We start from the raw sequence: 22158 nt of genomic DNA, 5'->3' as shown, positions 1-22158 counted from the left end.
TCACTGTATGGTTCCTAGCACCTCTTGTGCCATCCATTGACAGAACTATACAAACAGAAATAAATAAGTTGAATAAACTGTACATTCATCTTAAAATCATCTCTTAGCTGAAAAGTTAAAAGGAGCCATTTCTAAGGGCTTTATTTTTCTGGGACAGGAAAAACCAAGAAAACCAAGGGAAAAAGGCACATTAAGCAAGAAACTCAGTGTGACTTCCATTTATTGTCAGCAGTTTTTTAGGGCAGGGGTGAGTTTGGGATCAATCTCCTACACCACTCTTGGCCTCCAGTAGCACGTCAGCACCATCACCACCATCACGCTGTCCTCTCTCCGGGAGCAGTGGCAGCACCACAGCTGGGCATATTGCTGGAGTGCAGGCTCACCCCTGCAGCTTTTGGCACAGACTGGGAAGGAGCAGCCCTGGCAAGAGCTCAGGCCCCATGGGATCTTGTGGCTGTGCAGCAAGTGCAGCACTGAGGTACTTTATCCATTGTACTGGGGAAGCAGCAACTCCTGTCACAGGATCCAGCACACCATAAATTTTCTTGGTCTGGTTCAGAACTGTTACCAGTTTGTATCATCTTCCCAGTTCAACTCCTCCTCTTCACCCCAGCCTGTAGCTTCAGCCTAGAATCACATAAAATTATCAAGATTAAGGTATGTGGAATGTACTCACATGCTTAGCACAGCCCCAGGAGCCTGTGTGGCTTGGGATGGCAGAGCATTCATCCACAAGGCCAAAAGCCCAAAAATGAAGTCAGTATTTGCAGCTTATGGTCTTAAAGAACTTTGAACTACATGAGGAATCACCTTAAAGACAAAAGCAGACTTAACAAGGACTCTTTTTTTTTTTTTTTTTACTGTTTGTATCAAACCTACTTTCCAATAAAAAAAGTATGCCATACATCAGAAGATTTCTTTCCCCCTAGGAAAGAGCTCTTTTCTCATTGTATTCTAACACTAAATTTGATCTCCCACTGACACAGCACTGGCTGCCTTGCCCCCAAAATGGGGTTGGGGTCATGACAGGCACAGTACACTGTGCCACTTTCAAACATCATAAACAAGTTCAGTTTACAGCCCAGGCTCCTCTCCCCATGCTCCCTGCTATTCCTGGGGTAGCTCTCTTGGGGCTGAATGAGCAAAACAACTTGAAGTCAACACCTTTTCCCTAAGGGAGTTACATGTTCAAGTGGGAATGCTGCCTCCCCTCCTAGCAACCAGCAATGGTCTTTGGAGTCTCCCTGATAGGGCTACGGGGATTTATCTGCTTAAAGAAACCCCAGTTTTGTGACACCCCTGTGTCTCTGAAATAGAGAAATGGTTCAGCTATTTTTTCATGAAAACAACACACCCAAAAAGTTCTACTCTCTAATCCAGAGGTTCAGGTTTCCTGGACCTTAATGTACAATGTTACTGTGTTTTGCTAGAAGACTCAGGAAAAACACTTCAGTCCTGAGCATTCTCTGTGCCTGAAAGCCCCTTCTGTATGAACATGCCTGTTCAGCAGCCAGGATCCAGCCTTGTTTTACCTGTCTGACAAACCAAAACTCTCCTTAACAAATCACAGGATTCCTGCATGTAGGATACAGCAGCACAGAGTAAAAGCCGGAGCTAAAACTCCTCAGTGCTTCCAGTAGTGTACAAATGGAGTTCATTCCCTGTTTCCTGACAGAGCTCTCTTTGCTGTATCAAGTGCCCACTGCAGTACCTGCTAAGGTGCTCTCAGGGCTGCAGTCACCGAAACCTCCAGCTTCTTACCTCAATCACATCGGCTGCTGCAAATTTGGATGAAAACAGCACAGTCTGGGAGGCACCTTCTCTGCTGGACACCCCACCCGAGTGAGGAGCTTCTGTCCTTGCCTCAGGTAAAATCAAGAGGGCGGAAGAAGGTTTAATGTCTGGGATCATGTCAGCAAACCAGTCCAACTCAGGGTCGTGCACAGGTTTCCTCTTCACTTTGATCGTGAATTCTTCTCCCAGGCCAGACTCTGATGAAGACTTCAACCTCTCCTGAAAGGTTTTTGGCAACACAGTTTCTCCCAGCTGTTCCTCATGGTCCCACTTGTCATTGCTCCAGCTGTTCCCATGGCAAGACTTTGTGGGGGGACTCAGTCTGAGGCTTTTGAATTCTTTGCTCAGTTGATGGGTACCTGGCAGAGGCCTCGGCCTTTCAGCTGCAGCAGCCTGTGTCACAGTGGGGCAGTTTCCTGAGGACAGTTTAGGACTGGGGCTCCTGGGTTCAAAGTCATCCCAAGGCTTCTCGTCTACATCACGATCAGCAAAATAAGGTCCCGCGCTGCCCCGCAGCTCCCGGGGCTGGATTTGAATGTTCACAGTTTTCTCAGTGTCCGTCTCCTCTGGCTCACTCCAGTCTGGCCACTCCTCTGCTGGCTTTTCCGAGGTAGTCAAAGAGCTCCTGCTGTTCCCCAGTGTATTAATGCTTCCAGGAATTCCATTCAGGGGCGGCTGAGTGCCTTGCTCACCTGTGAAAGACAAAGGTGTTACGCACCCATTTAAAGAGAGCAAGTGCAGGCAGAGATGGAGTTTTGTCGTCTTGACATTACAGGCACTACCTGGCATGGGAACAAGCCAGTAATGGATTGGAAAGCAAGCTCCTCTTGGATTAGAAAGCAGGGACACGTTCCTGCTTGCAAAGGAGGAAATTCACCTTAGAGCCCGGGGGCAGTACAGGATGACTGCTGATAAGCAACAGGTGACTGAGAAAAGGCCATGTAGGGAAACAGAATCAGATTTGACTGTGAGAATGAGCTGACCTGTAAATCCAGAGTTATCTGCTGAGCTGTGGGAGGGGTGAAAGCACGGCACAGAATCTGAGAAAACAAATTCAAGTCCAGGGACCCAATCTCTGTATGTCAGCTTCCCAAAGAGCTATTCCCTAGGATGGTAAGGATCACACTCCCCTTCCTTCACACTGTTGCCTTCCCTGGTTCACTGAATCTTTCAGATCAGCACATGGGGGGAAATGCACATCTTTTCAAGCAACACTTCCTCGGTGAACACTTGACTTTGAAAGGAAGCACACTTTACCTGGGTACAGTACATTTTAGGGTATGTTTTACCTGTCTTTGAAGCCAGGGCATTGTCTTGTCGCACAGGAAGCTTTTTGCCAGATGCATTTGCAGAGCTGGGGAATGAGCTGGGACTGCTCTTCAGGGACCGAGAGGTTTGGTTTCTCTGATTGCTCATGCCATGACTGGGGGAACCTGCCAGGATAAAGGAAAAGAAAGGACACAAGCTGAACTGCCTGCAGCACTGGAATGTTCTTTTTGAACAACACTGAGGCCTGGCACAGCAATCCAACAGCTGCACCTTCTGATCCACATATAACACAATATTCCTCTGTTCCCACTGCCTGCAGCTCTTGCCAGTACAAAGTTATGGCAACTGTACATGGTCAGCTTTCGCTGAGATGTTCTTTCAAGAAATACACAATGAATAAACTGATTAGGATCAGAGCAGATGCTTTAAAAATGCTGTTTGCCACCTGGCTGGATCCAAAATCCCAACTGCATCACAAATCCCCTGGTGCCTGCCTTACACAAAAGCACTGCACTCACTCACAGCAATTCCAAGCATAAGCAAACTCACGGCACTACAAAAACCCTTTTCCATGGCTGGGCATGGGCACAGAAGCTTCCTGGAATGAGAGTCTCTACTCTGAAGGCTGACTGCCATGCCAGCTGCCCTCATATCCCAGCCTGAGGTGAGGTGGGTGGTGGGCAGTCAAGGCCACGCTTTGGAGCTGTGCAAGGCAGGTGTATTTCCCTGGCCCAGTGCTGACCGCTCAGCAAGCACCTCCTCGCAGTTAATTTTTGGGAGCTGCAGGGTATGATCAGTACTGGTGATGATTTGCCAACACCAGCCTCAGCTGTGTGGGACCCCGTTGCCACCATTTTAAAATGGCACCGTTTGAGCCAGTGCTGCACTTCCTTCCACAGCACTCATGTGTGTTCCCAGCCAGCTGTGCCTGCTTAGGTTAGGGATCACCAGTACCACCAGAGACAGGTGGCCCAGGGGAAAGGACTGCAGGGAACACACAGAACCCAGCCCCTCCCCCAGTGCCCTTCATAAAGGGCACATCCTTTGAGGAGCTTGAGCAAACAGCTTGTTAAACCTCATGCGCTCAGCCTCTTGTGTTGCTTTTTGCAGATCCTCACTCACTGCTGAGGACAAATATGGGGGTTTCGTTATCAATAGTTAAATCAGACCAAATTATAAGTATATTCTGAAAAATAAACCTAGTTTCAGCCTGCAGTCCAAAGTGGTTTATTTACTACAGTCTACTAAAGTAAATAATGTAAAGAAACTAATGCAATGAGCCATCCACAGATTTTAATGAAGGGTGGTAGCTGCCAGTACACACATAAACAGGAAGCAAACACTTGAACTGATCTCTGTCATGTATTTCATTTGGTATCTCTATGTCTCAAGTTGCACAGATGCTGACTTTTCCCTCATTATAAATATTCTTAGTTTCAATATCCAGAGAAGCTTTCCCTTAGACACTTGGTTCCAAGTTATCTAGCAGGTGCAGGGGCTACTGTCTTCACTTGCATTAGCTGAAAAGCCTCCAGAGAGCTGATAAAATAGGGAAGTTCGTATTCCTTTTCCAATCTATGAATAGAAATTGGGGGAAGAACATGAGATTTACTGGTTTTAAGAACAGGAAGGACAGAGGGAATATTAAATAACTGCCTATATAAGTTCTTTAGAAAGGCAATATAGTTTTTCCACAAAAGACACACACACACACACACACACACACACACACTCTGTCTCCTTTACCTACAGGGATTCTTAAATGAAGAAGAGGTTTCATTTTTTCCCAATATATTTAGTATATTTAAAATACTTTTATGTAACTCTTCTTCTGATATCAGTTCTGTACCTGCAAATAGCACCTAACTGAAAATCCAACTTTGGTGCAAATCAGCCTTTTTTTTCAATTAACCTGTCACCAAGAACAATAATAATCCAAGAAACTCTGCCTACGCTGCTTGGACAGAACAGGCAAGCATCCCAAGAACACTCTGACTGTATCTTTTACCTTCTGGAGAGAGATCAGCAGTTTTCATGAAACTTGGTGCAGAGCTTTTGAAAATCTTGGTTCTTTCTCCACCTACAACCACTTCAGGGCCAAGCAGGGAGACGAGGACGGCGAGGCTGTGCAGGGTTATCGCCACGATGGAGTCACTGGTGTCCCGCAGGCCCAGCAACACCTGCACCAACCACACACTGATGTCAGCACAGCAGAGAACTCTGCTCCGCACTGCTTTCCTCTTCAAGTGCTACTCTGGCAGCACATCTCATTTCTAATCCCCTACAGCTCTCAGTAGAGACTGGATGTTGTTTCACAGCATAAAATCAGCCTTGCACTTTGTGCTACCAATTAAACAGGGTGGCTGATCCTAGTGGGTGAATGGGGCTCTGAGCAACCTGGTCTAGTGGAAGGTGTCCCTGCCCCTGGCACGGGGTTAGCTAAGATTAGATGGTCCTGAAAGTCCCTTCCAACCCAAACCATTCAGTGATTCTGTGAAATCCCATATTCCAGGATATACCACCCATTGGTGTGAGTCCTTAACCTGTGGCAAGATGATGTTCTTCAGCTCCTCCCGAGAGAACAGCTCCGCGTAGGCGTGGATGTGAGACAGCAGCACCATCCGCACGTGCTCCTCGTGCACCTCAAACAGCTTCAGCAGCACAGGGATCACGTGGGCCTGGAACAGGGCTGGTGACAGCAGGCAGCTGGTCTGGCTCTCCCCACTTTGCTCTAGGGAACAGAGGTGAGGATGGGAAAAGGCTGCTTCACCCACGAGAGACAGCTCACCCAGCAGCTACTGAGTGCTGACACCAGGATCATTCCTAATTCTCCTCCCAGCATCAGCAGAGCAGTGCAAAGGAAGAAGCACCGATAACTGTCCTTGCCAGTTCTGTCTGTTACAGTCTTTGTTCTGCTTAGGGAAACACCACTATTCCCTTGATTCAATGAAACAACTGCTCTGAATTCATTCCAAATTTGTCAGGAATAATTGTGATGAGCAAATATTTAAAGGTCACCTTTCTTTGGGCCCAGTAGATGAGGAAGAAAACTCTTGACAGCTACAGGTTCTGCAAACACGAGCTGATTGAGTAGGAGAGGCACCAGCCGTGATGCTATCAGCTCCTCTGACAAGCCAGCCACCCTGTCCAGCAGGAATCTGCATTCCAGGAGACAGCAATTAGTATCAAGGCAGCCTTCCATGCATTTATGCCTGCTTCCCTTAACATCATTTTCCCCTTTTTGTGTCTGACTTATCCAGAGTCAGTGTCCCACTGCAGCCTCTCACTCTGTCTGCACTCTGACCTACAGAAAGAAGCCTCTGCTCCTGCCTGAGGCAAAGATAGCACAGACCAGGAGCCAGAACCACATCCTGTAAAACCCCACACCCGGATCATGGGCTGGCACACAGGCACATCCAGCTGGCACAGGAAGCTGCTGGGGCACCACACTGCCTCAGAGCTGGCATCTCCTGTGAAGAGCTACAGTCAAAACTGCAGCAGAGAGTCTTCCTCTCACTTCACACCCTGGTCCACCACAAGGATTTTCCTGCTGCTTTGGAAAAGACTGTTCTACCTACCACACAAGGGAAGTTTCTCTTGCACAAAGGGAATCCCATTCTGAAACCACTTCCATCTAATGAAGCCAGCAGATTACTGACTGAGTTTATCGGTTTAATTTTGTGCAACTGCTCTTGTCTGTCAGACTTTCATTTTTAAAGTATTAATTATCAGTCACTGCTTTTCCTCCACACTTGGAGGAGACCAAGAGAAGGGTGCACGTGCTGTGAAGGCCCCTCTGCCTGATAAAAAGGGCAACACGCCCCTATCTTTAAGAAAACGTTCATCCCCTCCCTCAGTAAATACTGCTGACAGAGATAGTGAGAACCACTCTGAATGTTCCTGCTGAGGATCCCCATTCTCCTCTTATTTCCTCCACTTAAGCTTCAGACTAATGAGAAATAACTGATGCATAGAATAGGCAGAAAAACAGCTCTGTGAGAACACCAAGGCTTTTTTATATGGAAAAAGAAAAATTCAGCTTCTCCCCTTTTCAGGCCCAGATAATGCCATGATTACACAGAAGATTTCCCTGACAGAAAAATTCTTGGGAACCACAACAGTGGGATCTACTGCAAGATGTTCCACTACTGCAGCTGAGACATCCATTACAGGCAACAGCTTTACTCTTGGCACCACATGATTAATTCACCCAACAAGTCTTATTGCAAACTCTCTCACTGGCAGGTGCAGCGCTCTGGAGGCTGGGGAGCATCAGGATGATGCAGAGCCCAGCAGGGACTGCTCCTCCCAAACACCAAACCAGCCACAAGGAATTGGGAGACAAGAGGTGAAGTTTCCTCTCTGACAGGACTCTTACTTTGGCTGGAGTACCCGAAGTGTTACAGAGTGAACAACGTTCTGCCAAAACCACCAAATCTGCCACCTGAGGAAGTGCCTCTGGCCAGGAGCCTTCCCTGCTACCCCCACAATCCATTTGCAGAATTGTGCTTTATCATTCTGAAATAAGAAGCTTCCACTTTACAGTTCCCTCACTTACTTGAAAAATTCAGTTTTCTCCTCCTCAGACTTTAGTGTTAAGGTCTTCAGAAAATTCACAACTTCCAGAAAATCATTCCTAAGCACAAAACCAAAAGCTGTCAAGTGTAATCCTTATTGATGCTTAAACCACCCACAGTGAAGAGACTGCAACCCCCACCACTCCTTTAGCAGAGAGAACGAGACAGAGGGACTCAAGTCAAATGCTGGTGGATCAAGAGTGCCAGCAAGGAGGTGACACCTGAAGGCTGCTGCTCAGCACCTCTTTGGGAGGGCTGGTAAACACCTTCTTCATTTAAGGAGCCTCTTTGTCAAAGATCCCTGCGAAAGGCAGGGATTAAGCCCGCACTCCCACCATCACAAAAGTGGTGCTTTGCAAGACAGAAAAAAAGCAGTATCAAGACCAAGAGGGGCCTGATACTCCTGTCCTTACCTGAAGAACTCATGAGACAATAAGCTGGACAGTGGTGGGCGACACTTTGGGTCTGGATTCAGCAGTGTACTGTGCAAGGTTTGCTGAAAGCTGGAGAGAATATCTGCTGAAACTGAAATCCAGAGCACCTACAGTTAGATTTCTCTCTCCACACTGAACAAGAGGAGGGGCTTCAGGAGTCCTCCACCCCCCTCCCCCCGAAACTTACTTTTAGCTCTAACTGACAGCAAAAGTGCCAAAGGAAGGGGAAAATAGCATTCCCATTTCTCTTCCTAACCTGCCTGGCTACTAAGCCTCCAAGGAGTGCTGCTCTTCTCCCAAGAAACTTCCTGCTGCCTCTCTGCTGAAGTGGCAGCCCCTGCTCAGCTGCGGCACTCGAGATCCACGTGCCACATCCATAACCCTTGGTAGAACCAGAGCATCTGACCATGTCCCCACAGAAAAAGGGGAACACAGGAGAAGCCAAGGTCTGCAAACAAGGAACAACAATGGCCACTGTGCCCACAGCACTCCTGCCAGCTGCACAGCGAAAGGTGAAATGTTCAGCCACACAGGGAACCAACCACAGGGCCTCTCACCAGCAAAATAAACCATTGTCATCTCACCCTGATCATTGAGAACTGTCAGGAGATTCTCAACTGTTGTCCCAAATGCGTAGGCGTCCCTCGCGTGCCCGTAGCTGCTGGGCAGGATTTTGAAGTCTGCAGACTGAAAACAAAACAAAGAAACCAGCAGAGCAGGAGCTTATGAGATACGTGGTGTTTTCCATAAGTCTTTATTCTCACCCCCCACCATATACACTCTCCAGGTCTTTTTATAGCACCAAAGCTCCACTGTGTACCCTACAAGTAGAATATTGTGCTAAAAATTCCTCCGCTGGGGAATTTATAACCCAAAGGAGCAACTCCATCATGATGGAACAACTCCCCAATGAATGCAGGCAGTCAACAGCTTTGAGCATTTCTATGGAAACAGGCAGTAATTAGAGAGCAGAAGCGTGCTCCTTCAGCACAAGCAGCTCCAAGGATTCTCAACAGCTAGGAAGTGACTAACAGGTAGGGAAAAGGCTGTGGTGAGAGTTACACAACCATGGGACCACAGTGATCTGGGCAATCTCAGCAACTATTCTGACTTTTGCAAAACTCTGGTGATTTGGAAGCAACACAAAGTATTTGAAAAGCAGTATTACCTGTGCCCAACACCATTCCCAAATCAGGGATGGGACAGAGGAGGGACAAAAGGAACAGAGGAAACCTCTGATATTATTCAAGAGCCACTTCCATGCCATTTAGGCACGAGGAAATGTAACATGACTGTAAGAACATTTCCTGCCCATCACGTTTTTCTTTGCTGCCAGCAGGAAGCTCCCTGAGCTGTCACTCACCATCTCCTCGCAGGGGATGCACGACTGGTCCCGCACCGACTTCACGTGACAGAGGAACTGCAAGGACAAGAGGGGCCCTGAGCTGCCTCTGTGTCCCCTCAGTGCCCAGCAGCAGAGCAGGCTGTGCCCAGGGGACAGGGCTGGGGGTGGCAGCAGCTGTGCCCCTGCCCCTTCTGCTGGCACCCAGGGCAGGCTGTGCCTGCTGCTGCAATGACTCTGCACGGCAGGCAGCAGAAACCAAAACAGGAATTGCTCTTTCTGCTACCCGGCAGTGAGAATGCCACCAGCACAAGCGAAGGAGGCATTTAAATTATTTTCCTTAATGACTCGTTTCAACCTGAATCTTCCTGCTCTTTTGTCATTTTTATATCAGTCCAGAAGGGCAAAGATTTCTCACTCTCCAGCCAGCAGCGTCCCTTAGAAAAGTAGCTGCATTTTGGCTAATGGAGAATTAATTTGTGCGGACATTTTAGTTTATAGTTATGGTGCCCTTAGAGCAAAGATTCAGGACAGAGCTGGAAGTGAGCCAAAACATTTAATAGCAAATCCAGCTAAGTGGAAGGACTTGGGCCTTCAGATCCATAGACGGTCAGATTCCGTGGACCAGGAATCCTCCCCTGGGCATCCAGGGTGCACTTGGCTTGGCTCTTACCTCTGGGGTGGCTTCACTGAAGTTACAGACTGTTTCCATTCCTCCCAGCTTCCAGTGCCCATCCTCACTCACAAACACTGACGATAAACAGACGTTGTTATGCGTTAGGTTTCCCTAAAACATAAAAAACCAAAAAAAAGGGTAACTGACTTGGGGGATAGATGAAGATGTAAAATCTTAATCAGGACTAATTAGGTGCTGCAGGGGGCTGAGGGAAAGCTGCCAGAAAAGCACACAGTTCCTCTGGGATTTTGTAGGTGACCAGCAGGTGCCAGGCAGGAGGGCCACGGTTTTAGAGCAGACAAAGCCCTAATTGTCACAGCACCTGCAATGCAACTGTAAATCCAGGGAAGTTCTCCAACCGTGAACACGGAAGCCCAGAGCTACGGTCTGAGCTGGGATTTACCTGCAGTCCTGGGCAAACACACAGTGCCCAGACAGGGCAGCAGTGACACCGACCTCTGGCATGGGCCAACAGCTGTAAACGAACACCACGGCCAAGCAATCCCAATTCCCTAAAGCAAGAAGGACTACAAGCAGATCCGTGAACTGCCTGTTCCCTCATTTCCACAACATTTGCAATTACCCTTCTTCCTCCAAAGCAGCCAAGTTTAGCAGTTTCAGCCTACAAGAACTGTGGGACACACGTCCGTCTGTTTGGGAGGAATCAGCAAGGAGTCACCAGACAAGCCCAGGTACAAGGCTCTCCTGTCACATCTCCTACATCTCCCACCAGAGCCTGACGATGCTGCCAGGGGTACCTACCCTGTCATGGAGGAAGATGAGTGCCAGCAACACATCATAGATCCCTGCACAGATTTCTGCAGCAGAGAGCGTCTCCAGGACCGTCTCCAAGGGCTTCACCCGCTCCGTAACCAGGTGGATCCCATTTGCTTCCACAGTGCAGGAGAGGAAGCGCAGAAGGCAAGGGTGGCGCAAGGTTTTCAGGTGCTTCCAGAAACAAAGATCTCTGTTAGACCTCCTCTGAGGTGTCTCCTCCACAGGCAGAGCTTAGTCCTGCCCCCTTAGCCATGCTTCCTCATGGAATTCAGACAGCCCATCCCTGCTCCTCTCCAACCACCCAGCAAACTTCCTCCCTCAGACTGCAGGAGTTTTTATAATATACTGAAACAGAGTCACAGAATGGGTCTGGGCTGGAAGGACCACAGAGATCATCTTGTTCCATCCCCCTCTCACGGGCAGGGACACTTTCCACTATATTCCAGGTTGCTCCAAGCCCTGCCCAGCCTGGCCTTGACACTTCCAGGGATCCAGGGGGAAGCCACAGCTTCTCTGGGCATCCTGTGCCAGGGCCTCACCACCCTCACAGAGAAGAATTTCTTCCCGATATCCAACCCAAACCTACTCTCTCTCAGTTTGAAGCCATTTCCCCTTGTCCTGTCACTACATGTTCTTGTCTCTCCATCTGTCTTGTAAGCTCCCTGCTGGCACTTGACGGAGAAAATCTCACACAGAATAAAAGTCTTACTGATAATAAATGTGGTATTTTGGGTGGGATTCACCCAAGAAAGACCCTGACTCGCACCTGCAGGAGGAGGCAGCGCCCTCAAAGGCAGGCAGGCACCGCTGCCCTCATCATGCAGCATGCGATCAACTCTGCAGCTGCCAACCCCCTTCTGCCCCATGGCCAGGCTGGCTTCCACCTTCTCTCCTGCCCTCACTCCCAAGGGTTTGACCCCTGTTAAGTGATTCCCCCCGTGCCAATAAAAGGAGGGCCACTGTGCAGCGTGTCCCAGGCACAGTGCAGTACCTTGGCAGCTTTGTTGACCTTCTCCTCGTTGTCCCGCTTGTACACGAACACGGAGGCGAGTTTGCCATCCTGGAGCACGGCCGGGTGGATGGTGTGGCCGCTGGGCAGCGTGAAGGGCGGCTCCTCCAGGGTGTAGCTCTTCAAAGCACTGTTCTCCGAGCCCATCCCTCGCAGAGGTGCCCTCCTCAGCACAAACAGCCTCTGGGGGAAGGAGGATTTTCTTTGGACAGATTTCGTTCCAGTGGGCACCGTCCAGTTCACGTTCAGAGCATTTTCTGCAAAGCACGGAACAGCCATGAAGAACCTTCTCCTGCCAGTATCCTCGCCTTGAGTTTAAGGACAAGAATAGAATCCCCCAAGTTTACTCGGTAAAGGAAACCCAGTGTCCACAAAAGGGTTTGGATCAACAGGGGAGCAGCTCTCAGCAGTGGGGCTTGGACTGCCCCGTGGGCATCACCACCAGCTGTGTCACAGTGCAGCAGCCACAGCCCACCCCTGACCCGGCTGCCAAGCTGAGATCCACCAAAAGCAGGATCCACCAACAGCCCCAGCCACACAGACACCCACTCCAAGGGTTTAACTGGCATTAAGCACAGTCAGCAGTTAGGAAGCATGACTGCCACTCCACAAGGAGCCTCTGGTTTTCTGAGAAACACCATTCCTCAGTTCTCCAAGCCAGAGAAGAATTCAGTGGAGGAGGAAGGATTACAAGCTGGATTTCAGAAGGTTACCTATAGGCAGGTACCTTCCTCCAGCAGCATGTTTTCCCCCTCGATTACCTTCTCTCCATGTGACAAACATTCCTTCTGCCTGCCAACCCTTCCTTCCTCCCACAGCCTGTCAGGAAGAGGCTGACACAGATTTCTGTGCTGTTTCCTCACACACAGAACCAGTAAAACAAACACACTGATTGCAGAGGCTCTTTTGGAAAACACTGACCCAGCACATGCTCTGTCACCAGGCTTGTGATCACAGGCCACGGGCAAGACCTGAACCTGCCTGCACACAGAAGTCAGCAAACCTTCACCAGGAATCAGAAGGAAAGAGCAAACCCTCAATTTTCAGGAGAAGTGGGGGGAAATTGCCCACCCCCAAGCACTTTTTTTTTTGGCAACTGGCTTTATTGTGGTTGTTTCCAGCCACAACCTGAGGATTCAGGAAGGCAGTAACACAGGATTCTCCCAGCTTCCCAGCAGAGCTGTTCCACCAAAGCGGCTGCTCTGGCCCCTCACCTGTGTCTCCATTTAGGTCTCCCACGAGCCCCCAGGTAAGAACTGCTCAGGGCCTTTGGAAAAAGAGCTGGTTACAGTTTCCTGGCTCCTACAACAACCCTGCAGCCTGAAATGGGGGGGAAGAGGGGCTTTTAATTGAGCTTCTGTGTCCTGATACAACTAAAAACTAAACTGAATTAACTACAGAACTTGCAGCTTCTTCTTTCTCTCCCCTCTGGCGTCAGGCACGGACGTGCCCCTTTTCAGCACTGATTCCTTAAATGGGACCTTTAAGACGTAAAGGGAAGGTTATGGAAGTCTAAATGCAGCTTCCCAGCACTACACAGAGGAGCTGACAGGTGAAAAGGAAACACAATGCAGCAATAGCACACGTCTCTAAACGGGATTTTTTCCTTTGTAAACTCCCTGGCACACCAGCATTCGTGCTGCCCCCAGACAGAATATTCTCCTCTCCAGCCAGAAGCTGGCAGCTCTGCCCTGGCTGCCCCAGGTTATCCCCCCTCACCTGCGTGCAAGGCACCAGCTGCTGCTCCTGGGCACAGCTAACGCTCTGCTCTGCATTCTGCTATTCCCAGCTGGGCCTCATTTAGCTGTGCTACCTCCATGATTTCTCACTCAGATTTCACTCAGGACACCTGAAAGTACCTGGCCTGACCTGATGCCTCAGGCTCCTCCAAATGCACACAGACGTATCTGGCTTCAGAGACGTACACAGCTCAGAACAGTCATACAATGGTCTAGGTTGGAAGGGACTTGAAAAAATTCATCTCATTCCACTCCCCTCCCATGGGCAGGGACAGCTTCCACTATCCCAGGCTGCTCCAAGCCCCATCCAGCCTGGCCTTGAACGCTTCCAGGGATGGGGCAGACACAGCCTCCCCACCCTCACAGGGAAGAGTTTCTTCCACGCACTTCACCCAATTTTCCCCAGGTTTAATTTGCAGCCACTCCCCGCTTGTCCCGTCACATTTCCCGATGAAGAGTCCCTCTCCAGCTTCCCTGTAGCCCCTGCCGATCCTGGGAGGGATCCTCCTGCTGTGAGGTCTCCACGCAACCTTCTCCAGGCAGAACAACCCCAAACCCTACCAGCCACAGGGGAGGTGCCCCAGTCCCCTTATCAACTTCATGGCCTCCTCTGGACTTGCTCCAACAGCTCCACGTCCTTCTCAGGCCGAATATTGTAACACCAGAGTCATCCTCATGTGATGTACGACAGGCAGCTGCAAACACACCTCCCCTCGCCAGGGAAGCTCCTCTCAGGAGGTGCCCAGCAACTCCCAGTGTCAAGCACGGAGCAGCCTGCGGCACCCCGACCTGCGCAGCTTTTTTATGGCTACTGAAACGCGAGCTGGCAAAAGCGTCTGCAAAGCTCCGTGCCCAGGTGTGGCTCTCCAGAGCCAAAACAAACCGTTACACAACTATGAGTTCAGAGCATTAACCCTTCTGTATCTCCTTTTCAACGAACTGTAAACACGAACGTCAGATGTAACACACAGAACACCCTGGGACAGAGAGGAGCCCGGCAGGGAAAAGCAGAGGGATTGGTGGTTAAGGACAATGTGGATTTGTTACCAGAAAGAGGTGGAATTTCCGTTTAGCTTCCTCGTGGAGTGAATGACAGCCGCATACAGGGTATCCACCTGACACACACGCCGAGCCCCGGCGCTCCACAGCTCCGAGAAAGGCAATTCCCGGCTTTCCAGGCGCCCTGCCCGCCACCTCCCCGCCAGCACAGCCTCCTGGAAGTGCTCCCGGCGGTGCCGGGGGCTTTGCTGCCAAAGGCAGAGGTTCTCCCACCGCGACACCTTCAAATGCCCACCCGGCACCCTGCACAAGCGCACCCTGGCAGGCAGCCGGGCGATCAGCAGCCAAGGTGGGAAGGCAGCCCGGTTGCAGCGCGCTCCCCCCCGGCCGGTCCGACCCCCGGCAGCGGCAGAGCACGGGCTCCCCGGGAACGGCGGGTAAGGCCGCCCGGGCAGAGCGGCGCCTGCGGGGCCGCGCCGGGAGCCGCAGCCCCGCGCCCACGCTGCCCGCGGGGCACAGCCCGGCGCGGGGGGCGGCAGCGGCACCGCGTCCGCAGCGGGGCTGGCAGGGCCCGGCCCGCCCGTCAGACCCCACGGCGGCCCCCGAAAACATCCTCGCCCCGCGGCCCGCCCGTGCCCGTCCCCCGTTCACCTGTCCCCGCCGGGCCGGGGGTGCCGGTGCCGCTGGGCCCCGCCGGCCGCTCCGTCTGTCCGTCCGTCTGTCCGTCCTTCCGCCCGGCCGGCCCGGCAGCGCCGCCCGCCTCGCGCGCCCCCTGCCGGCCGGCGGCCGCAGCGCCCTCACGGCGCGGGGGCGCGGCCCGCGAAGCGCCGGCCGCCATTTCGGGGGAGGGCGAGTGTCCCTCCAGGCGCCTTTGGGATCGGGGGCTCGAGGGATCGGCGGCGTTGGGAGAAACCTTTAAGATCATCCAGTCCACTCGTGCACCCAGCGGTGCCGCTGGAACCGCTAAACCGCATCACGCGGCGCCGGGTCCAGGCGCCTCCGAAACACGGCCGGGGATGGTGACTCCAGCACCGCCCTGGCAGCCTGTCCCAGTGCCTCACCGCCCTGACAGTGATTTATTTTTTTTTCCCTCCCCGGTCTCAGCTGGGCCGTTTCCCCCTGTCCTCCCAGCAGAAGAGTCCGACCCCCTGGCTGCACCCTCCTGTCAGGCGGCTGCAGATTGCCATGAGCTCCCTGAGCCTCCTCCAGGCTCAACAGCCCCGGCTGCCGCAGCCGCTCCTCACGGGATGTTCTGCAGACCCTTCACGAGCCTCGCTGCCCTCGGCTGGACGCGCTGCTGCCCCACCATGTCCTTCTCAAAGACATTTTTAAACACCCCTGCCCTCCCCGTGCCCGCCCAGGCCCGCCCGCAGCCCGGCGCTGCCGGAGGTCTGCCAGTCCCTCGCGAGGGGATCCATTTAATGCCATTAAAACTAATTGCTCTCCGAGCCGCGGCGCGGAGTGACTCCGGGGAGAGATTTTTGGACGGCGGAGCGAAAGTTGAAAGGAACGGCTCCAGAGCGGTGGGAGGTCTGGGCTTTTCACACGCTCTTTTCATATCGCCGGTGTTATTCCAGTTTCCCGCAGCGCCAGGACGCGAGGATGTGGTTTGCTCAGTCACTGCGAACAGCAGCACAGCCCAGCGCCGTGGGCTCGTCCAGACGCAGGTTTAATGGCCAGGGCAGAGCGTTGAACACAGGTGGTCTGAGCTCTGCAAGTGCCTTGGCTTTCTTCAGTAACTCAACTCCACGAGTTTAACCTGCACTGAGTTTTGTGCTGCCAAATCCAGCACGAGCTGTGTAGAGTGTGTTCTTTAGCGATATGCTTTGCCCCTTCCATTTCTAGGGAAGCCTTCCAGTGCTTGGACAAGCACGGATGACCCCGGACGCACAGGTCAGCTGGACAGCGGCTCATCAATGCCCGAGTCCCTCCAGCACAGCCAAAGCTCTGCTCCCTGAATAGCAAAAGGGATTCCCTCGGATCCACGCCCAAACTGCGCTCAGTTGAGCCTCACCAACTGTTCAGTCGAGTGAGGAGAGAGGATTTCTCCTATGAGTGTGTACGGGGAGGCATGTCAGGGTTAATGTGGGGACACAGTGCTAGGAGACTGCTCCTGTGGCAGGATATGCTGGCAGATGGATGATCTGAGGCTTTTTTGAAGAAGAAATATGATGGGAGAAACAGGGTGCAGGAAAATAAAATGGGTCATAGATAGCATGACATATGTAGTACATCACACATTAAAGGGTTAGATAATGCACACAGGAACAGAAACTAAAGTTCAGGTACACCACCTCTGTCTGTCAAAGGCAGGAAAGATCCAGAATCTTTGGCCCAAATCAGACAGACACACAAAAAGATCCTGGCCCTAAAGTGCAAACTAAGGGGAACTGTGAACATTAGGCACCAGTTTATTCAAGAGGCCAAGCGTGGGGTTGTGTGTTTGTGGCAGGGCAAAGGCAGAAGGTCAGAAGACATGAATAACTGGAGGTAAAGATATAAACCTCTTAATAAGCAACAAGTGATTTCTAGTCACAGCCGTTGGCTCCAGCTTCAGGCTGTGGTGTGATTCATGTGGCTGTCTGGAAGAAAAAGCAAACTTTGGCTGTTCTGCTTCAGTTCTGGTGTGTTTCCTTTGCTGGGCTGTCCCTGTGAGCAGCATTCCTTCCCTTTACCTGCTTTTCCCAAGCGATTCCATTGTTTCAGGCAGGCCGAAGTGGCACTGAGGGGTGTGTCCTGCTCAGGGCCCTGTCGCCAGGTGCTGCACAAAACCCCCAGCTGGGCTTCTGCCCCAAACTTCACCCTTTGCCTTTCCTAAGCACAGCCAACACGGGCTCCTCCAGAGAACAACCCAGGACCTGATCAGGGAGGTGTGAACCCCTCTCCTTGTCTTTCAAGGGCAGAGGGAAGAGCTGGAAGCAGCAGGATAACAGAGCTCCTAGGAAATGCCTCATTTGGATTGGAACTGGTTCTTTAAGTCAGTTGGGCAAGGAAAGATTGGTGACTGTAGAGGGGGACAGAGCAAAAATCACTTCAATGGAGTAAGAGCATGTAAGGTCTAAAGGGACAGCTGGGGAGCACTGCCTTGGAATCCCAGAATGGTTTGGGTTGGAAGGGACCTTAAAGCTCACCTCATTTCCACCCTGGGCAGGGTCACCTTCCTGTATTCCAGGCTGCTCCAAGCCCCGTCCAGCCTGGCCTTGAACACCCGCAGGGATGGGGCAGCCACAGCTCCAGTCTGTCCAGCGCACTGCGCAGGCTCTCCGCAGTGCAGAGATGCTCCCCAGCTCAGCCTCTTCCAGGCCAGGGGCCTTTGGGACAGGCACAGGGAACAAAGGCTGCAGGGGTGCTCCCAGCTGATGCCTTCTCCAGTGATGTCCCACTCCTGCACGGCCACGTGAATTACAACTGCAGCACAGTAGCTTTTGTTTTCGCTTCCAATGATGTTTCTCAATTTCTTAATAAACAGAAGTGGGTTTCTTTTATTTTAGGCATCAGGGACCCCAGCGTATTTTTTCCAGCTCTGGAAAAGTCCATGTTTTTATTCTAGTGGGTGTCCAGACCAACTGGCTGGAAGTAACACCTTGTGACTATGAAACACCTGCAGGGGAGTGCAGTCCTCCTCTGCCATGCAGCTCCAACACCTCTCTTGGCACCTCAGACCTCTTTCAGAAGAAAACCCCAAAACGTTAACCTGAAGGGAAAAATGAGCAGATCACAGGAGCTTCAAAGGTGACATGAATTGCAGCAGGAAGGCAGCTTCGTGCACTTCGTGGTTTTTGAGGATGGTCATGGAAGGAATGGAGGCTGACACCTTTCCCAGCCTCTGGCCACGGTGAGTGGACAGCTGAGCTTACCAGCGCGACAGGAATTCCATTAAAGAACCTGCCAGAGGGGCCCAGAATCTCTTGAATCTGAACAGAGCTTGTCCTGCTTATTCCAGAGGAAGATACATCTTGTTGCTGTTTCATTTAATCCAGAGCGGATAAAATTAAACAGAATCGCGGCAGTCTGATTTCAGAATGAAATGCACATGTTGAACTGTTAGCAGACAGCTCCACAACCCCCTGGATATTTGAGAGACCTTGAATCAGCTCCTCCATGAGCTCTCAGGGAGGAGAATGTTTGTTTACTTTTGCTTTCCCCCACCCCGTTGCCCTGGAAAGCTCCTAAATACTGGTGTAGTACAAATAATAAGCACAAGTACAAATAATGAGCAAAAGATCTTAGGCGGCTGCATGGAGCAGACTGCTCCTCAAAATGAGCCCGTCCCTCTGCACAAAGCCTCTCTAATAGTTACCAGACGTAGGAGCTTCTCAGCCATTGCTTATTTCATTGTGCTATTAACTTTACAGCCCGGTTGAATCTAAAACACTTGCCTAACCAAACTCATTAATTAATTAGCAGCAGGCTGGGAAAGAGGATACTACTAGAATGGCTCGGGATTGCTGATACAGGGAAAGAAAAGAAGAGTTCTACAAAGTCAGGGAAAAAAAAACAACTAGGAAAGAGAGGACAAAAGTTGCAGAAGTTGTTAAAGCAGATCCCTCCTCGCCCTGTTTTGTGCAGGACACAGTACCCAGGGACTAAATCCATAAAATACAGATAATGAAACAGGTCAGACTCTCCCGTCTTTCTCTGACGCCCACGGGGAATGTGATATAGATTGAAAAGTCTGTGTGCTCCTATCTTTTCTCCCCCTTTCTGGCTCAGGAACTGTAATTAAAGGGAAAATCAGCCTCTCTCCTGCCTTGAAAGTGCAGTGGCACAGCTGGTTTTCATCTTGGCGAGCAGGCTCTGTCCTCAGGCTACTAAGTGCTGAGTAATTTTTACCAAGCTCTGTTTGCAGATAAATGATGTTCTCTTAGCTGCTGCCAGGCAAAGCTACAAATACTTGATCTTTTATTCTTTTCCCATAAACTCCTAACATTGAATACTAAAAATGCAGCCAGAGATTTTTCCACTGCCATTTATTCTCAGCGTGGTCACAACTGTATTACAATTACAGACACCCACCCTTCACTGGAGCTCCACTGCAGCTCCTCGTTAACCTGCAGCTTCCAATTAAAGGCTCCTTCAGTTTCATTGATAGTTTGCATATACTCCAAGGACCCACTTCATTTTGTTTTTCCCCCAAAACACATTCCATGAGAAGGGTAACTGCTTTAAATAACTTCACACTGATTTCTGGAAAAGCCTGACAAGCAAGTGCCAGTCTCAGAAGAAAAGCCTGAGTGTGCAGCTTGGGGAATTTCTCTCACAGCTATAACTATAAAAATATCTGAAAGCTTTTGACTAAATGTGGCACAACCTCTGGGCAAATCCACTGTGGGCTCAGAACAAAGGACAGAATCTAGAAAGGTACAACACTGGGAACCCATCAGTGTAGTTCAAGTTTTCTGCCATGTTTCTAAGTGAGATCTTACCTGTTTTAAGAAACTGTGTAAGAATTAGTTAAAAATGATAAATAATTTTAAAAACACTGATTAATCGTGGCAATGCAGTTCTTCCACCTGCCTCCAGTGAGTGAAGCCCTGAACAAGAAGCCAGCACAGAGAGAAGGCTGAAAACTGGTATGAAATACCATGGCTAATTTTAGACTCCTTTCCAGTCCTGCAGCTTGAGACACAGCGAGTAATGGTGCTTATAAAAGTACTTGCACACTTTGTAAAGATAACACAGGGTTTCAAAACAATTTTTATTTCAAAGGTATTCTTGAAGTATAAGACTAAGAGTTTGTCAGATTCCCCAAACAATCCCATGCCTTTGAAGATCACCTTCCCAGCACAGACCCCAGTCTTACAGAATTACTGGTGACTGGTTTTGTAGGATCAGCCCCTGATGCAAGTCAACTTTCTGTTTAAACCATAAAGGAGGGAGGAAGAAGGAGAAGAACAGATCTGCAAATCAACAGGCATTAACAAAAGAAAAAGGATGAGGTAGAGGTAACTTTGCTTTTAAAAAGTGGGAATTTGAACTGCTGCCTTGGAAGCTGTGGCAGAGAGGGCATTATCATCCCTTTCTTCTGTCTGTTACAGTGGGCATGCACAGCTGAAGAACAGCTTTAGCCTGAATTCCGTTTGCAGGTCGTCTGAAAACATGACATAAAACAATCATTGTGAGTCCAGCGTGAAGGGGTCTGCTGCTCAATGATCCCTGCTTAGACCCAGCTTAAACCCCAGAAAGGACCGCGACAGGATGGATTTGTGTTTCCAGATAGGGAAGCTGGGGTAAAGGCTCGGCCTCTGGATTCTGAACCAAGGCACAGTGTTTCTTGCTCTTGCTGGGCCTCAGGATGGATGTGGCTGTCTTCTCTCAGCCCACAGAACTCTGTTTAAACACTGGGGTAAAGGTATTCTGTTGTGCAGTTTCTAATTTTAAGTGTTTTCAAGCATTTAAAATAGACTGTAAATGTCTGAAGCTCCAGGGGACTGAATCTGTGCCATCTTTCCATTATTAAAGTGTTCAGACCCAGGACTGGACTTTGGTCCAAACTACGTGTCAGGGCAGTGCCAGGAGAGGCTGGGGCTTACTGGTATTCTGTGACTGAAGTGTGAGAGGGAAACAGTCCATGTTAAACACACTGCACATGGAGCACCCTTCTTAAGTGCCTTGTAAAACACACAAAACATCGGTTAGAAACACATTCACCACTGCTGACCACACAGGTTTTTATATTTAATAGAAATTAAATTAGTAGCTTAATATACATAACGTGACACTTTCCAGTCCAGTAGTTTCCAATTCCCGCTTTCAAGTCACAGTTACTGTACAAAAATAATAACAACGAGGAGGAACCGAAGAGTAAACACTGTCACTAACACACCAGACCCAGAAAGGCTAGATTTATGTGGAGCTACACATGCCAAAGGATACAGAGAGTGGAGCCCTGGTGGTGCAGCCACGCAGGGGCAGGGCAGAGTGCTGCTGGCCGGGCTCACCGCGCTCCGTAGCTGTAGTAGAAGGGCTCGTCGGGCCGGTAGCCGTAGGCAGTCGCCGGGCGCCCGGGAACCACCGTGCTCTGACCAAACCCATCCACTCCAATGCTGCAAGACAACAAGGAGAGGGAAACTGCAGGGGGTTGTATGGTATGGAAGGAACACCAGCGCTGCTGGCTCCTCCTGCTGATGCCTTTTTGGGCTTACCTACAAAAGAGAATAAAAAGCAGGTGTATTTGTTGAAGGGCCTTCAGGTACATTTTGGGCAGAAAAAGCCCCCCAGGGGCTACACCCAAAAATGGACAATGGGTCACGGGTTTTCACACTTTTATAAGTTTGGTTTATTTGCATATAGGGGGTTAATCTTCCCATTACAGCTTCAGGTAATGAAGTCATTTACCACAAGTTTGCTCCCCCCCCACTCACTGTTGTTTCCATCTCTCAGGGCCTGAGGCAGTGAGGTGTCCTTGACTTCCAGGCCTAGAGAGGAATTGTTGTGTCTGACCAAAATGAGAAGCCACTAGCTAGCACTGGAGTTCTGCACTAAAGAATTGCAGGATTACAAATAAATGAAAAATATAAAAGCTAAAATCCTAAGGCATCA

The 22158-nt window shown here is 50.3% G+C and overlaps 2 protein-coding genes across 4 annotated transcripts in view; both read right to left on the bottom strand.

The window, feature by feature from the left end:
* Nucleotides 1-203: 203 nt before the first annotated feature.
* SCYL3 (SCY1 like pseudokinase 3) lies at nucleotides 204-15348 on the bottom strand. 2 transcript variants are annotated; one of them, XM_066192082.1, is made up of 14 exons: nucleotides 15268-15348; nucleotides 11861-12135; nucleotides 10855-11040; nucleotides 10090-10203; nucleotides 9438-9494; nucleotides 8659-8761; nucleotides 8054-8165; nucleotides 7622-7699; nucleotides 6082-6221; nucleotides 5607-5794; nucleotides 5072-5243; nucleotides 3084-3227; nucleotides 1762-2486; nucleotides 204-627 (listed from the first exon to the last, which is right to left on the bottom strand). In XM_066192082.1, the coding sequence occupies exons 2-14, from the start codon at nucleotides 12023-12025 to the stop codon at nucleotides 565-567; spliced, it is 2247 nt and encodes a 748-aa protein (XP_066048179.1). In that variant the 5' UTR covers nucleotides 12026-12135; nucleotides 15268-15348; the 3' UTR covers nucleotides 204-564. The 2 variants fall into 2 exon arrangements, with proteins under 2 accessions (XP_066048179.1, XP_066048180.1); XM_066192083.1 differs by lacking the exon at nucleotides 15268-15348 and adding an exon at nucleotides 13093-13184.
* Nucleotides 15349-21262: 5914 nt separating this feature from the next.
* Nucleotides 21263-22158, bottom strand: part of KIFAP3 (kinesin associated protein 3) — a 73291-nt gene continuing 72395 nt past the window's right edge. For both annotated transcript variants that reach the window (XM_066192078.1, XM_066192079.1), the window contains exon 20: nucleotides 21263-21662. In XM_066192078.1, coding sequence (XP_066048175.1) covers nucleotides 21554-21662 — 109 coding nt within the window. In that variant the 3' untranslated portion in view covers nucleotides 21263-21553. The remainder of the gene's footprint in view (nucleotides 21663-22158) is intronic.

This window comes from Chamaea fasciata, unplaced genomic scaffold (assembly GCF_029207755.1).
Source record: "Chamaea fasciata isolate MVZ Bird 193981 ecotype frontalis unplaced genomic scaffold, bChaFas1.0.hap1 SCAF_10, whole genome shotgun sequence".
NCBI lineage: Eukaryota > Metazoa > Chordata > Aves > Passeriformes > Sylviidae > Chamaea > Chamaea fasciata.
This window is presented reverse-complemented; position numbering and strand designations above follow the sequence as displayed.

Excerpts from the sequence above, each read along its gene's own strand:
- SCYL3 (XM_066192082.1), bottom strand. The coding sequence starts at position 12,025 with ATGGGCTCGGAGAACAGTGCTTTGAAGAGCTACACCCTGGAGGAGCCG. Across the intron at positions 8,762-9,437 it reads GCATCCCCTGCGAGGAGATG|TCTGCAGACTTCAAAATCCT; the intron begins GTGAGTGACAGC and ends TTTTGTTTTCAG. Across the intron at positions 5,244-5,606 it reads AGAACATCATCTTGCCACAG|GTGTTGCTGGGCCTGCGGGA; the intron begins GTTAAGGACTCA and ends TGGTTGGTGCAG.